Below are 17804 nucleotides of genomic sequence, written 5' to 3' on the forward strand. Positions count from 1 at the left end.
GGAGATGTTAACTTGCTGCCCTTCTGGTCTAAGCCTCTTCCCCACTCCCGTCAAGCTCATAGAGACAGAGTATGCTTTAGGCAGAGAAAGGCAATAAACTATCAGCCTGTCTAGTGTAACACCCTTGGGAAAACAAACAAGTACAAACCAGGCACTGATAGCATATGCCACGCTAGGGTACCTCGGATGCTCACGAGGAGGGCTTGGGAAGAAAAGGGGGATGAGGCTCGATTGGGAGGCAGGATCGAGATCATACCGATTGCTGTGCCATATAAGTGTGGTGTTTTTTTGGTTTGTTTTCGTTCTAATAACATAGAAGTACCAACTGAAAGAATTTAATCAAGAAAGTGATATGCTCAGATTTACAATGCATAAATATTATTTTAGTGAAGAGTACAGAGAGGAAAGTTTCATAAGGATGTTAGGTTTGGAAATGTTAATAGCCTGTGCAGTAAATAGCCAATGAGAAAGTTTGAATGCCTTTACAATGCTGTGGAGAAAAATAGATAGGTTGGGGAAGTATGAGTGGGAAAGAATAAGGCAGAAGGAAGCAAGGACTGCTGAAACTTTGTGGCTTGGAAAGCTAGCTGGTTAGTGAGCTAGTCTCTATGATCAAGAGTACAGCAGGATGGATGTATTTATTTGGATAAATATATTGGGTTCATTGAATATGAATATATTTGTACATAAATTAGGTTTTGGACAGGGGCAAGAATGTAAGTTTCATAAGGGTAGAAATGTTAGGGTTTTACCCCCCCCCCCCCGGTTGTATCACCAGAGCCAAGAACAGTGCCTGACATATACATAGGCACTTAATAAATATTTGTTGAATAACTGAATGAATAAGTGGGTCGATGGATGAATGAGTAAATTAATAGTTTTGTGTCCCTCTAGTACATCTGAATGATGTCCTGCTGGATATATGGGTCTACAAGTAGAAGGAAAAATTGGGAAGCGGACATTGATTTTTATAATATTGACATAAAGAGGGTAGGTTTATTCACTGAAAAAGCCACTGGATAGGTTTATTCACTGAAAAATTGAGACTACTGAGATATCCAAGAGTTCCCTAGGGAAAGATCACATTTTAGGGTTAGGTAGAGGAAAAGCATCCCACAGTGGAGACTGAGAAAGGTAAGGGGAACATTACTAGATTGTGGAATTTATGGGAAAAATTGAAAGAAGGAAGAAGTGATCAATAGTTTTAGATGCTACTAAGATGTATGTAACACAGAGATTTTGAAAAGAGCCTATTGGAATAATTTGCAAAGAGTTTCAAGGGAAAGATGGCAGGAGAAAAAAAATAATGGGTTGAAGAATAAATGACAGATGAAGAAGTAGAGACAGCATGTGTAGACAATTTCCCCCCACACTGGCAGTGATAGAGAATAGCAACTGGAAAGGGGTCAAAGGTTCAAGGAGTTGTTGGAGTTGATATTTTCACTTGCTTCTTTATAATCTGAGGGAAATTTTAGTACATTATATGTTGTGAAAGTACAAATACCTTAAACATTTCTAATACAACTAAGTAGAATGATATCCACAGGATTCTTGATTTTATGCCTCTTCAAGCATCCATCAGCCTGGAAGGAAAACCTTTTAAATGGGAGCCCTTAATTATCTCTTCCTACAGTTGGCAGATCTGGACAAATGGGTTTAAGCTAGTTCTTAGCATTGCTCCAAAGAATGGAGCTGATTATCTCTACCTAGGAGTAGGAAATAAGATGAATTTTGAACAGCACAGAAAATATAGGGTTCCTATATATTCCAACATTTTCTGAGATGGATGCGTTATTCATTTAACATTTAGCTCTCTTGAAAAAAATGCAGTGAATACCAGTCCAGAAATCATGGAAAATTCTACACTAATATTTTAGCTCATAGGGACTATCATATATTATCATATTGTTATCATTTCCTATTCTAAGACTTTTCCTGTCTTAGAATGTGAAATGATAACAATATGATAATATTTGACAAATATTGACCACCTACTGTATTTTAGTCAGTTTGTTAAGTGCTCTATGAATACTACTCCATCAGCAACTCTAAGAAGTAGTATCATTTTTATCCTCATTTTACTCAAGAGAAATCTGAAGCACAGAGAGGCTAAATAAGTTCTTCACAGTTACACAGGTAATATTTAGCAGAGTCTAAATCTTGAATCTACCTGATTTCAGAAGGTTCTGATTTTGTTTAATATACTCCTATATAAGAATGATAATGGAGATAGATATTTGGCAGATTTTGGTTTTAAGATTCATTTTATATATATTTATAGAGGGTATATGTCACTTGCTACCAACCAGATATTTGGGTCTTTTAGTTTCTGGTCTTCTTGGCTGAAGTGGTTATCTTGGTGGGATTCATTAATGTGCTAATGAGCTACTTACCATAAATTGCAATTCAGCTACTGGTTCAATTCATGCTAAATTGGCAATCTGCCTCTACTGAAGTGCAAAATCCGCTTTCTTGTTATAAAGTGGTAGAACATGCAAAATAGTCTAATACCTTATTTTCTTGCTTAAGTAAAATTACCTAGGCTCAGAGAAAGTTTTAAAATGTTTACTTTGGATGAACAGCTGTTTCAGCATGAGAGCCTTGTGAAATGTTGAATGGTTTTGATAATGCCCCATTGGAAATTATATCTGATGGAATGATACTCCTCAGGACAAGTCAAATTATTACCTGGAGAAAAACCAAAGTGCCTTCAGCTATTTGGGGGTAGCCGGTTATCTGTTAGACACTGTAAAAGCTACCAACCCATGTCATGGTAGAATATCAATTTGTTCCGCTGATTTCGTGCACTGTTTTACTGTAGATGGAGTAGGTTTGTAATGAATTGTGTTAACAGGATAATTCAACATATGCTTTATGATCAATTGATTGTGCTTCCATTTGTAAAGACTAGGGAAGGAGATTGATTTTGAAAATATAAGAGCATATTCAATAGTTGGCTTTTTGAACCCTCTTGTGTTAGGAAAAGTATACACACATTTACTTTATACATAATTTGTCACATGCATTGTTGAACTTCATTAATTTTAATTATTTGTAGATAATGATGTGTTTGAAGACTCATTCTCAAGCCAGAAACTAGAACTAGTGCTTATGTTGATACTTTCCCTGGGTTACAATTAAAGTTGAAATTGCAGTGTACTGTGCATTACGGGTGTGTGTGTGGGGAAATGTTTCAGTTTTACCATATATTTGAATATACATTTTTAAACATCTTTGAAAGTGCTATATTCAAACTTAAGGGAAAGTTTGTAAAATAAATTTGGGGCACAGCTTTTTTCTTGCAGAAGAACATCATAAAAATATTTTTTATCGTATAGAAGATGCAGATTTTGAGTGGCGATGTAGATTAATTTTTTGAAACCACTCAAAGAGAAGGTTTCTTCAATTAAAGATAAAAACTTTGCTCAGCTAGATTGCATTTGTTGTTAAGATAAAATTTTCCGTACAATAAATCATCTAAATGTGGACCTATTTACAAATATTTATTTAGGCCTGAATATAGAAAATATCTGGGATATAAAATAATATCTATAAGCACATTTTGACAACCAAGCACCAAAGAAATGGGAAGAATGGGAGCAAGAATAGTCCGCAAAAACTAGAAAAATGTTCACTGGGACACAAGGATTAATGAGAAGAACATTTTTTTGTTGTTGTCGTTGTTAATGTGAGTCAAAAAATAATACAGTGTTTAGCTTATAATAGAAACTAAATAAATATAAATCAAGTCCAAATCTGAACAATCAAGCTGTTTATAAATATCATTTACCTGATTTGGGTTGTTGTAGGCATATTTCAGGAATTTATTTTCTGCTTTCTTTCAATCATATGAATATATGTATCTGCTGTTGTAGGCAGCTTCCTGAAGTAGTTAAAAGTGAGTTTGGAATTCAAGTCATGACTCTAACACATTTTAATTGGCTGACCTTAGAAGAAGTACCCAACTTTTATAAGCATCACTGTCCTCATTGGAAAAATTAGAATATTAATATTATCCTGGGTGGTTGTCAGAAACATGTGAAGTTATTTTTGAAAACCATTTAGTGTAGTGCTTAGTTCGCAGTAAATGCTCAGTACATTGTAGAGAGGTTAATACAGATTCAAGATTTCTGTCTGGCAAGTACTAGTATCAGACATTTATTATGTTAGAGTAGTTCCTGAATGTAAAGCATTGCTTTAATCTTCTGTCAGAAGGAAATAAGAGTAAGGTGAGAAGAGGAGTATTTTAGAACATTTTAATTGACAAGAAAGCTTATTTTAATTGACAAGAAATCTTTGAAAATTGCTCCCTCGACTACGAGACAACTTCTATCTATCCTCCACTGTCTATCTTTTACTCATAAGACTTACTCATCCCTAATGTTTCAGTTTATGTGTTACTTTTACAAAGGAGCTTTCCCAGCAATCAAGCTAGGTAAAGTACTCCTTAATTCCTCTAATTTTCCTCAATAGCATTTATTGCATATGTATATTTCTTGCGAAAAATTTCAAGGACTATTTTTTTTCACCCCTGTACTCCTAATGCCCAGCAAAATAACTTGAGAAGTGAAACACTCAATATGTATTTGTTGAATGAATGATTTAGTTGGGTGAATTAATACCTTTAATACGTCCTTTATTGCTTATGAGTTTAATTGTGGACCTTCTATTACTCACTTCCAATAAAAGGTGAAACAGTGAGACTTGAGTTTTTCACCAAATACTTCTTTATGCTGTATAGCTGTGATTTTAAAAGGTCTGTGGCTGATAATGCTTGATCTATGGAATCTGTCCCCAAACCCCACCCCAGAGAAGTATACTGAAGATGTGGTTTTGATAAATTGTTGCTTTTTAGACAGTGCCCCTGTTGCTTTGCTGATGCAGATGAAATTGTGACTCAGACTACTTGCTATGCCAGCTTCCTATAAAGTTGGCATGCATCCGAATCTTTCTGGATGGCTATTTATCATAGCACAATTACATTATGATCAAATCATATCAAGTCTATATTAAGAAAAAAAAGCATTGTACAAATATTTTCTAAGTTTAAATGTAATTCTCTGACTATTTTGAAACTGAAACAAATCATTTCCACATGCTGATGTGGATGCTTTAAAAAATGAATTTATTTGGCCCACCCAAGTTAGGAATTGAAAAACCTGGTAAGGTTCCTTTTATAATGTTTTATCAGATATCTATATATATTAACTCTACTTTTAAGGATTAAAGAAATATTCTTAATATAAAATGTGAAAAAAAGGTAAATTATGTTATTAATTACATCTTCCCAACATTTAAATAAATGCATGCTCTGAATTCCATAATACATGTACATACATACACACACACACACACACACACACACACACACACACACACACAGAGTCACACATAACGGCCATAACCTGAAGGGAGGCAAAATATTTAGGGAAAAATATTAGATAGTTAAAGAAGTTCTGGAGCTAAGTCCAAACTAGAAGGTTAAATAAAAGCCCCATTTGACTGAATTCCTCTGGTTTGGGTGAAGAGAAGCTAAATGAGGTATCCTGGAGGAATCTTATATCCAGACAACTTGGACAGTTTAGGCAGAGGCTGTAGATGCCCCTGGTGGATATAAGAATATTTTCATTAATGAAGCACAGGTAAAAATATTACAAATAAAGCAATACTTAATTCTTGTCAAAAGCATCTCAGTTTCTCTACTTGTCTTTTATCTTGACTCTACACATGGCTTGGGGTTACCAGAAAAGTATATTCACTCAGTAGAGAAGGAAGGACAGAGCAGATTAGAAACAAAGAGAATACCTGAAAAGAGAAGCTACAAGTTTGTTTCAAGTTTGTTTATTTTCCCTATAAAAGGTTAATTAACATACACTATTTTTAAAAAATCTTAAAATCTGTGTGTCTTAATTTTAATTTTTAAACTTTTATTTATTTTCAATGTGTTTTTTGAGGACGCATCAGCTCCAAGTCAAGTAGTTGTTTTAATCTGGTTGTGGAGGGCACAGCTCACAGTGGCCTATACGGGGATTGAACCAGCAACCTTGTTGTTAAGAGCACCATGCTCTAACCAACTGAACTAACTGGCCGCCCCTCTTGATTTTAATTTTATTGAAGTTAGATGATTGTCTTAGTTGGCTAAGGCTTCCATGATAAAATAACATAGATTGGATTTCTTAAAACTGGAGAAGTTATAAGCCTCTATCATTTTAGAGGCTAGGAAGTCCAAGATTCAAGATTCCAGCAGGTTTTGGATTCTGATGAGGGCTCTTTTCCTGGCTTGAAGATGGTTGCCTTCCTGCTATGTCCATATGTGACCCAGAAAAAGTGCTCTCTGATGTCTCTTCCTCTTTCATGAACACACAGAACTGTCTAATCAGGGCTCCATCCTTGTGAGCTTATTTAACCTAAGTGACTTCCTTAAAGACCTTATCTTCAACATAGTCACATGAGGGTAGTTAGGACTTCAACATATGAATTTTGAATGGACAAAATGTAGTCCATAGCAGTGATTAAAACCTCTTAGTATTTCAATTTTTTAACATTTTTGACATTTGTTATTTTCTACTATCCCAGTTTGATGCCCTTCATTGCCCCATTTCGTGCTTCCAATTTATATGTGGAAGAAAGTCATTTTGACCACAGTAATTGAAATAGATTTTAAAAAAAAAAAGATTGATGCTATAGTGCCAGACCAATATATTCACAGATACAATTCTCTTTAATATCCCATTATATTTAAAAAGTGTGCCAGCCAAACTGGGTTGCCAAAGTTCTAATTGTGAGCCAATGTTCTGGGTATGTCTTTTCACAGCATAATGAGATGTGAATATCTTCCTGTACGTTGGATTGCAATCATTCTTCCAGTCTTTGTTTTTTCCCTGATTACCAGTTTCTAGACTTCAATGATAGTTGGAAAAAAATCTCGGAGAGAAGCCAGTGATCTGCTACAATGATACATGAGATTCCCTTCTTACATAACCCACATCTTTTTTTTCTTGGACATTGAGATACTTGTGGCTGTAGTTTTACATCGTACATGGCACATGACATATAGTTGTGGCAGCTAGTTAGTTAAATGATGTTAGCTGAGTGCTGGGTGCAGAAGAACCACTTAGTACAAGTTAACCATTGTTATTACTGTTGTTGCTATTGCTGTTTTTTCCTATAAGAGATTTTTATATTTGTCTTACACATAAGTTGTAGGATTTACTATAGTGTTAATTCTCACCTTTACTGTGTCCAATATATGTTTTAACTTTGCTGTTGCATTTTGTATGTTATCATATTTATTTTCCTTTTTAACCAGCCACATCCTTTTCATAACTGACTTCACCACAGACTGTCATTTGCTTCAGTGGTCCTCTACCTTTCTGATTATTGGAAATGGTGACCATATTTTTATAGATATATAAAAAATGTCTTCCAAAATTTTGTTTTCTGTGTTGATTTATGAGTCATCTACCTCTTTCTTTCAGGAGCAGAATCTTATTATCAGCCCTCTGCTGGATTATTTCTATATAATGGTCATTTGATGCCTACGATGTCCTGGACATTGTGTTACATTTTTATATGCATTGTCTTACTTTTTATGAGGATGATACCATTATTACCTCTGTTAGAGCAAGGTCTTTAAAGTTTCCAGAGGTTAAATAACTTGTCAAATATCACACAGCTAGTAAATGGCAAATTCAGTATTTGAGTTCAGGTCTGTCTGATTTGGGGGCCCACAGTCCTAACCATTTAGCCAATATTTCACAATTTCTGATCCCTGATCACTGGCAATAACATTGCTAATGAATAAAATTTCCTGCAAATAGGGCCCGAGACTGAGTGTTTAACTGGTTCCCAGTATTTATTCTTATAAACACTTAGAGTGACTATAATGTTGCCTTTGATTATTGAGCAAGGAAAGATTCATCCAGCTTAGTGTTTGCATTTGGAGAGAGTGAGTGGAGTGTCCTTTGCCCTCCACCCTCTCCAGTGTGTTGGTGGCAATGGTGAACACAGCTCCAGAGCAATTCCAGATAACATTCTGGACAAGTCCGCTCCATCAAGCTTAGAACTTCCGCCTTGGCTAGTGAAGTCTCTGACAAAGAGATTTCCTCTACTAGAGACACATATTTAATATACAAAGTACTGACAAATAAAAAGAAGCACTAGGAATCACTATGAAGTAAAATTAACCACAAAATCACGTATCTTCAAGAAATCCTAATATTTTAAGGTTTCAACTTCTAAATATGTACATACAAAATGAATGAACTCTTTAAGATCTTGTTCTCTAGTAATTCCAAATTGAAGACATACATTTCTTGTCCCAGTGCCTGATATTGAAGTCATATTTCTATAGTTTATGGAAATATAAGCATTGAATTAAATGCTAACATTGGGAGGAAATGAAATACAATATAAATAGAGAACTCAGCACTTCCAGTACTACATTTTGTTGTTCATTGTATGATAGAGTCCCCTGCTAACTATTTATGAAATATTTAGCATGTTTATTTGGAGGAGATATTTTTCATATCTATTTTCTAAAAACACAACTGATAGTCCCTAGTAAATCATTACCTTGGGGTTTAGTTTCAGCGGTTCCACCATACTTGTTTATTTCCTTGTTAAATCAGATGTGTGGCTAACCCCTGAAGCCCTGTTGAAATGGCCTTGAATAAATGTCTTTACATTATTGAATTTTTGTGTGTGAGACTCATTGACATTCTAGAAGATAAACCTGTTCATTATTGGCCTTGTTTGTTTTTTAATTTAGAAGGGTTAAATTACATTTTATCAAACTTTATTAGCTTCTCAAGCAAGCCATATGAATGTAGCTTTCATTCTGCAAGCCTCGTCTTAGTCACTTTATCTCAAGGTTGCTAGAGTAATAAGTTGAGATGAATTCTTTTTGCAGTTGATGGTACTTCTTTAGAAATTGTCAGATGCCAGTCAGGATTGATGAATTGCTTGGATTTACTCCTGTTTGCCTGTTGCTGCTTTAATTTGTTGGCAATGTTTGAATCTGCCACCTCGCATCTCTATCCCACCAGTTTCCTAGCTTCGGGCTATTGTGACTAATGCCAAAATGATTTCAAACTAAATCATTTTTTAAAATTCAAATGTGATGCTGAGGTGCTTTTCTTGTTTGTAACCACTGTGTGTCTGCTGAATACTGATGGAGACACTCAGTCTCTACACACTGTAGGGAACATAACATCACTCTGACTGACACATTAGTTGTTCCAAAACTTGAAGGTTGTGTGAATATTATTCCCAGTGAGTCCTGTGTCAGGTAGGTCAGCAGATTTCTCAATCCTTTTGTGGTTTGTCATCATGGAAAATGACAATGACTTTTACTCGTGATATCGGTACAAAATAACTTGAGTTTCATTTGGCTGCTTGGCAGAGAGCAAAGATTTAAGCCTCAGGTAAGTCTTACTCTGCTTTCCTTTTTGTAAATTCTGATCTATAGACTATTGAGAGACTTCTTAGGCATTCTTAGTCACACTTGAGATTGAGTCAAGATAATTTCTCTGCTTTAGGCACTATCTGCAATATTCTAGAAATCTACCCTGTAAATAAAGAAGTGTTAATCTGGGGGTCAGTTAGAAAGCTTTTTACCTTTTCTCTTTAACTTCCTTAATTTGAACAAGAATCTTGATTCTGAACTATATCCATTTCATTAAAGTTTATTAAAAAATGAAGTAGGTGCTTCCTGTGTTCATTAGCCTATAGTGATTAATATCATAGTCTTTATACTGTAGAAGTTCACTAATAATTTAAAGCTGGGAATAAAAAGATTTGGTCTTGTTTTCAGATGGTAATCCTAGTGACATACTTTGTGCTGCTCTATTTTCATAAAGTCTCTAGCTTCATTGATTCTTGTTTCCAATCACCATAGACGGATCCTATCTCTTTGGCCTGGACTCACTTTGTTTTCCCAGGCATGTTTCTTAAGTCTATGCTTACATTTCTTTGATATTTATAATTTGGATAATTATGTTTAGTAGATGTTTCAGAATGTAATTTTCAAATCATCAAAAATAGGAGTTTTACAAATATGGAGCGGATGTATATCAGTGGTTTATTCAACTCATTAATTAATGAGAGAAGCACTTAAATGGTTAAACTTGCTCAAAATCTGTTTGAGGAATACCGGTAAGTAACTTTAAGAAAGGAATACTAGAATAGGTTTGTTAAGTTAGATACAAAAGTGATTGATATCCTTTAGGGCAACAAAACTGTAACTTTTGGTGCTTTTCTACTGGATAGGAATCTACAAGTTAACATGCAACTTCACAGTGTTTGGGCTCAAATCCAGTATTAAATAGCAAAATCAAACTCAAGTAAATTCTTCTAGACGCTAAATAATCCTTGGGTGGACTTGTTAAACAATGTTCCATTATGACTTTGAAAGGACACACTGTAATCATTTCTGATTTTCAAGTCTTGAATAATTTTTTAACAATATACTTGACAATTACAAATACTTGACTGACTCAAATGGATGAGAGTAGTTTATTAAGTTCTTTAATGCCTTCTCCACATTTGTGCATTGAGAGGCCGTGCAAGGCAGAACATTCAGTAAGCAACTCACTATGACTTCCAGCCAATCATGACCTTTCTGTTCTTTTTTACTCTGTTGTAAAATAAGGAACTGAAATAAGTTGATAACTAAAATCTCTCCCACTTTTAAAATATTGTTTTACTTTAGGAATGGGATTATAAAAGACAAAATAGCTTTGTCCTTGAACTAATGTATGGAGTTAGTCAACAGGACCCCCTAATGAATTCTGGGCCCCCTTCGATGAATTCTGGCCAGGCCAGCCTTCTCATTATCCCAGAATGTCCGAGGAACTGCTCCCAAGAGGTTTGGCAATATCTCCTATTAGGACCCTTGATTTAATTGGTATATATGTGTTATCCAGTGCCACAAGGATGCTGCCTAACAAACAACTACAAAACTTCAGTGGCATACAATAAACATTTACTTTTGTCCTTAAGTTGATGAGTCAATTGGAAAGTTCTGTTGATCTTGATTTGGCTTGACTGGGCAATTTCTCATCTCTTAGCTGAGACAAACGTGTCTAACATCAGCTAGCTGTTGGATTTAAGGATAGTTTTACTGGGATGACTGGTTCTGATCCAAAGGATCTCTCCAACAGGATAGCTCAAATTTGTTCTTGCAGTGTTGGTGCTAGTGTTTTGAGAGGGAGTAGAAGCAACCAAGGAATCTTAAGGCGAAAGCTCGAAAATGACATACCATCACGTCCACCACATACTGTTGGCCAAAGAAAGTCATAAGGAAGCCTACAGGGAAATAAACTCCATCTCTTGATGAGGGAGAAGTGGGAAACTTACATTACAAGGGTCATAAATATGGAGAGGCAGGACACATTGGTGCCCTTTTTGTATCCAATCAAGCATAAGAACATGAATCACAACTGGAATTTCAGAAAGATACTGACCTAGAGGGAAAGACAATTGAGCCCTAAAAATGGTCTTGTGATTTCTTCTGGGATGCAGTTAAGTTATAAGAGTTAGTTTCACACTTTCAGGTCTTACTTTAAAAACTCATTAGGCAAGATTAGATCAGTGTTTGGGACTAATTAGTCCATATTACTGAGGGAAGGCCTTCTGAGTACTCTACCGAGTACTATATGAATGCTGATGTTTTCCAATCTGGCTGCTGGGAATGTGCACGATTCCTGGCTTTGTGTATGTCAAGTACTACTTCTCATTTTTTCAGGGGGTTCATTTTGCAGCCTTGGGTAATTCCTCACACTCATAAATTTATCTCTGCTTAGCAAAATACTCAATGAGGACTCTTCACATATTTGCAATTTTCCCTTTTTTCAGCATATACTTGCTTCTATGTTACTTTTTCCTGTGAACTCTAGCCACCTTGATTTCCCCAGATTCTCAGGTCCATCTCCTCAATTCAGGGAGTCTATCAGATTTTTCCCAGATTCTCCTTTCCTGCACCACAGCATGGAAATTCAAGTTTGTTTCTTTTCCTTTCGGTGATTATAGTTCTATGTTCTCTAATGTATATGTCTTCAAAAAACCAGTTTTTTCACATATTTTGTCCTTTTTTCCCTTTCTTTTGACATTTCATGCAGAAGAGTAAATTCAGTTCTTGTTACTCCATGTTAGCCAGAAGTAGAAGTCTCCAATTCTAATGATTTATTTTTAGGAAAAAGATGGGTTTCTAAAGATTATGGGCAACCTAACTTTTGGTAGAAGAAGGCACTCACTATGCAAAATATCGGATTATATTTGAAAATATATATTTCTATCCTGCTTGTCCAGTTGGTCCTTTATTACTCTCTTCCTTTCTCTTCTTAGTATATTTAGCATTTTGCCATAGTTTGACCCTTCATTATGTTTCACTTTTTTGTTATATTTTTTATTGTATCATGTGTGTCGGTGTACATATTATCTTACCAATGATAGTGTAAGCTCTTTAGATATTGTGGATATACCTTATACTTTATATTCTTTACATGTGTATAACATTTTAGAATTAATGCTAATCAATTACCAGTTATTCCTTTCTGTAAAAAAGAACTCAAAATCTGAGGATTTATTAAATGATGTTTATAATGTGCTTTGTAGAGGAAAGTGCAAGGTAAACAGTGGTAATTTAGCTTTTAGGTTGATGTAAATTTAGTTTTAGTTGTCTCTACCCAAATTAGGTGCCATATGTAGACTACAATTTCTCATGAGTTCAACTGCAAACTACTTAGAAGAATACTCCAGGCTGACATAAAGAATACTTTCTAAACCTCTCAGATTCTGTTTTGGTTCTCATTTTGTGAGGATTATTTTTTTTCTGTACTCAGAAAACTTGAGGTCATAATTCACAAGTATATAAGATTTGGATTGAACACTTTCAACCTGCTTGATGAGTGTGGTATTGAAAAAAGATTATACTTGTAGAATAAATATTTCTTTGTAAAGTGAGCTCTCCATTAATTGTATATAATATTATCTGTGAAGTTTCTTGTAGGCTGCCTTCTTCTAATCAAACAGTTGTGAGCTGTTCTTTCCCCTTCCTCTCTCCTCTACTTCTCTATCTTCTCATCCATCATTTATTTCATAAAATGGTAGGGGGAGAAGGTATAGAAAGTAGTAACTACCTACCCTTAATATAACTTAGAATAAATATAATTACAGAGCAAAAATTGTTCTAAAAAGTCATACTGTATTGTGAGGACAGACATGATTGTTTGTAGAATCACTTGAGCAATTGCTGTCCTTTATTAGTATGGACAATTTAAAATTGGCTACACAGTTATTTATAATGCCAGTCCAGATGCAGAGAGAATTAATTTTAATATTTTCCATGCATCTGCACTCAAATGCAGTCTTGTTCTATACATAATATAATTAATTTGATGGAAAATACTGAATTCCATTTTGATTTAAACATTTTTATTGATAACTAATTTGAACTCAAATATTTATGCAATGATATGGTGATGTTGTTTATATGTCTAATGCACCATTTTATTACAATCAATTTTTCTTTGTATTTTCATTATTAATTGTGGTAAAAACCTAAAATGAATAAGGATTTCTAGATTAGTAATGTGTGTGATTGCCTATATAAGATTATGAAGATCAATTCCAGGGATTTAAAAATGAAAGCTTTTGGAATTATTTTTTAAGGAATATCATGTACATATGGATGGTTATTATTATTTTTATTTTATGCATGAGAATAGGTCAAGTCTTTACTTCTTATAAAGCAAACATATACAAAACTCATTGAACTGTATACAACATATCACAGAATATTATTTACAATAAAACTGAATGAATAAGTTGTGTAGGTATCATCATGAACTCCTAAAATAAAATCAAGTACAACTATAGTTTATAGTCCTAACAGCCTAATCTTCTTTCTATAGCTTTAAATTCTAATTATTTATAAAAAGGGGTCATATTTTGAAATAGATTTTTGATTTTGAGTTTCAAATATATACATGTTTCTTTTGATAAGCTTTTCTATCAAGTTGAGTGGCTATAGCATCTTAATAAAGGTTTATTTTATGGAAATAGTTAATTTTAATTATTTGATCCATTTAAATTTTATATAAATCTACATAAAATGACATACCAATATAATTTTTAATATAATATACCTTTTCAGAGCACAAATGCCAATCTGAACATGAGGAAAAGAACAAATGCCTTGGTGCACTCTGAATCTGATGTTGGCATCAGAACCGAGGTAGGAAATCATTCCAGCAGATCTTCCATGGCTGTTCAAGGATCTTCTGAAGCTTCACCGCAGTCTTACTTAGCTTCTAGTCCAAACCCCTTCAGCCATGCAAACGCCGCTGAAACTATATCTGCTGCAAGAGCACTTCCATCTGCTTCTTCTTCTACTCCTAGTAGAACTGGGTATGTGCCCCGACAAGCTTCAGTTGGATCTGCTTCTACCCACCATGTGTTTGGATCGAGACTGGAGCGAATTAAGACCACAGTTAACACCATAGGGGCTTCCGGGAAGTTGTCAGCCACCACTCCTCCCTCTGCAGCACCACCTTCTGGATCTGGCACAAGTAAAATAGACAAATATGCCCGCATTCTCTTTCCAGTCACATTTGGGGCATTTAACATGGTCTATTGGGTTGTTTATTTATCTAAGGACACTATGGAGAAATCAGAAAGTCTTATGTAATTTTTTCTTTTTTTCTGCTCTAGTAGTTTCCTAAAACATGATGAACTTAATGCAGAAGGTCTTTTTAAATGTTTTTAAAGATAAACAGTTGCTCTTTACTAAAATAAAAATTCTGTGTAATTTTTCCATTTAAAAAAATCCAAGCCAGTTATTGGGAAAGTTAATTAATTCCTCAGTGAAGAGAACGTGAGCCAATTTTCATTTCAGAAAAATGATTTAAATAGAATCAATTCAGCATTAAAATTAGGTGGAATACAGACCATCTTGGAAGGTTGGGACAAGAGAACTAGGGCTATTAGAAATACTTGGTGCATATTTATGGATTGGAATTTGAAAACAGACTATGCCATTTTGAATATACACTATGAATATCAACCAACCACCCTAAATTTCCCAGTGGCACGTGCCCATAATCAGAATTGTTTATCGGATATCATATGCAGTGACCTTTGGAGATCCTCTTCCCTAGTATCTGCAAGAAAAGGACTTTTCCTGCTAAATGAAACATTTTTAAAAGGAAAATGGAGCAAAACAAATACTGAGTAATAGAGTGAAACCTCTGCTGCATCAAAAACAAAGACAGAGACCAGGGAAAATATGTTCCCTGTTGTATGTTGTCCAAACAGGACTTAACAGTTGACTTGAAAAATTGTGCTTTGAGCCAAAGTTTAACGCATTGTATGAATTCTTTTTGATAGCAGTTCATTCAGTTGTGTATTCTTTCAGCGTATATTTATTGAGAGCCTACCTTGTCCCAGGCACTATGTTAGACATTGTCTCTCTAGGAAAGCTCCTTCACCTTCCTCTACAGTTTTACTCAAATGGTCAAGGTCAGTGCATGCTAATGAACCGTAAACCAGCAGAAGCCACTGCTTTCTTTAACGGAGGAAAATTATTTAGAGTCTGAAGACATATTTGAAATATTTCTGTCTCCTCTATTGGTAAAGGACAATAGGTGCGTTGTTCACATGGCCACTTTTGAAATAAGTACACACTAGTACAACTGCAGCATTTGACTTCAAAATATAAAGAAAATGTGGTACAGAGTTTTCTGTAAGTGAAAATCACTGTGTACCTGAAATTAGAAATCTGCGCTCTGTAAGACCTGATGGATCACCTGCCTCAAATTTGATCAGAATCACAGAACAGACTTTGATCAGAATCACAGAATCATCAGAATTGGGAACTCAATACAAGCTCTTTTAGCTGCGTTCCCAACATACATAGATCTATATTAGCTGGTGAAATGCTAACCTTTTGGGAAGTTTTTGTGTCCATAGTTGTGTATTTCTGGGCAGTTTTGTGTTTATTTTGGGGGGAGTTTTTGTACAGTTTGGTAACTACGGTGAGTATTTTAAAATTAGAAGAGCAGCAAAGGAATGGAATAAAGAAAAAAAAATCATAGCCAAGGGGTAGGATGCCGCTGACTCTGTTATGCAATTTATCAGGATTTTCATGTACTGACGTTTCTTTTTCATTAGGTAGGCTTAACAACTTAATTGAATTTCTTGCAGCTGTCTTAGACTGCTAAATCCAGGTCGAGGTTTTTGTTGTGTTGCTTCCAGATTTTTCTTCTATAATTCTCCCTTTCTGAGCTAGGTTGTGTGATTAATGTGTTCTGGACATTTTGGAGAACAATTTTGATAGAAATGGCTACCTTACAAATAGGCTCTCTTGTTTTTTAGAAAATAAATGATATTAATTAATTGCTATTAGTTTTTTAGTTATTGCTTTGCCTTGCAATGGTCACATATGAGACCTGTAAAATGTGCAAATGCCAAATATTAATTGTCAGTCATATAAGAGAAAATTCTTGCTGATTATCTCTCTAGGTATTTCCTAGAATAATCAACAGTTTTAAGGTTGAAAGATGCTTTAGAAATTATCCAATCCAAACCCTTTCTTTTAATAAATTGATGGCAGTTAAGAGGCCCAGTGAAATTGGTATAAATGTATATATTTAATAAAGAGTACTTGTACAAAAAGCTTATCAAACATTATTTCATGACTGTGAGCAGATCTCTAGCCTTGAGAACAATGCTTGAAATTGTGGTTAGAAGCTATGATTGTTCATTATTCCAACAAAATGATCTTATTTCTTTGGTGAGGAACATAGTCCTTGCTTATCTATTGGTCTATTCTTAAGAAATATTTCATTGGATTCCTTTTTAAAAAAAAAATTTTTTTTCACTATATTTTGCAGGTATTAAAGGGATAAAAATAAATGATTTTCAATTTGTAAACCAGGATCCAAATGAACTCGTAGTTATTTTTCTTACCTTTGTATATGAAGAAGATTTTAAATAAATCAGATGGCCAAATAAAGAGAAAGGGCAAAATTAACCAAGGATTCTTAATTATTAATTTGAAGAGTAAATTGACCAGAAAGTCTGATCATTAATACAAAAAGGAATTAATTCATTTGTGTACAATGTTAATAATAATGCATAGTTTATTTTCCTTTAGTTCCATCAAATTAATTCAAGGCAAACTTTTTTATTACGGTCATCATTTCTATCTCCCCTATAACTCGGAGCTATATTAAACAGGACCCTTTTGTGAAGAACCAGTGACTTTTCACCACTAGCAAAATCTCACACATGTCATTAGGAAAGCTCAGAGGCCTGGTAACTTGTAAAGAAGAATAATTCTAGCTGAGAATAGTAACTTTGTATGTCTCTATCTTTTAAATGTGAAATTCAGAATTGTTTTATTCAGTACCAGTATCTATAGTCTATCTTTCAACTCCACATTGGCCACTAACTACTACATAATACTTCTAATTTCCTCCAGGCATGACTAGATATAATGACATATTTACATGATTAATCCACAGTTAAAAATGCCTTGTATTTGTGCATATACAGATTATTTGAATGATGTATATTTTAAATTGGACCTCAAAAATCTTGAATTAGAGTAAGCAGAGTGTAGAGTCACCTTCTTTTATAGATGGAAATGAATCCTACAGAAGTTAGAGATTAAGAGAAAAGCACAGGGCTGGAATAAACTTTGAAAGGTCATTTTTCAATCACCTCATCTTAGCAGTGACCATGTTTCAAGCAATACATAAAAATTTTGTGGTTTATTTTTCCCATGAACTGGTAATTGTGTC

At 34.4% G+C, this 17804-nt stretch overlaps 1 protein-coding gene across 2 annotated transcripts in view; it reads left to right on the forward strand.

Moving 5' to 3' along the window:
* The window catches only part of GABRA4 (gamma-aminobutyric acid type A receptor subunit alpha4), a 67622-nt gene extending 52137 nt beyond the window's left edge, over positions 1-15485 (forward strand). For both annotated transcript variants that reach the window (XM_033106809.1, XM_033106810.1), the window contains one exon: positions 14156-15485. In XM_033106809.1, coding sequence (XP_032962700.1) covers positions 14156-14689 — 534 coding nt within the window. In that variant the 3' untranslated portion in view covers positions 14690-15485. The remainder of the gene's footprint in view (positions 1-14155) is intronic.
* The last annotated feature ends 2319 nt before the right edge of the window (positions 15486-17804 follow it).

Source organism: Rhinolophus ferrumequinum, chromosome 5, assembly GCF_004115265.2.
Source record: "Rhinolophus ferrumequinum isolate MPI-CBG mRhiFer1 chromosome 5, mRhiFer1_v1.p, whole genome shotgun sequence".
Lineage (NCBI taxonomy): Eukaryota > Metazoa > Chordata > Mammalia > Chiroptera > Rhinolophidae > Rhinolophus > Rhinolophus ferrumequinum.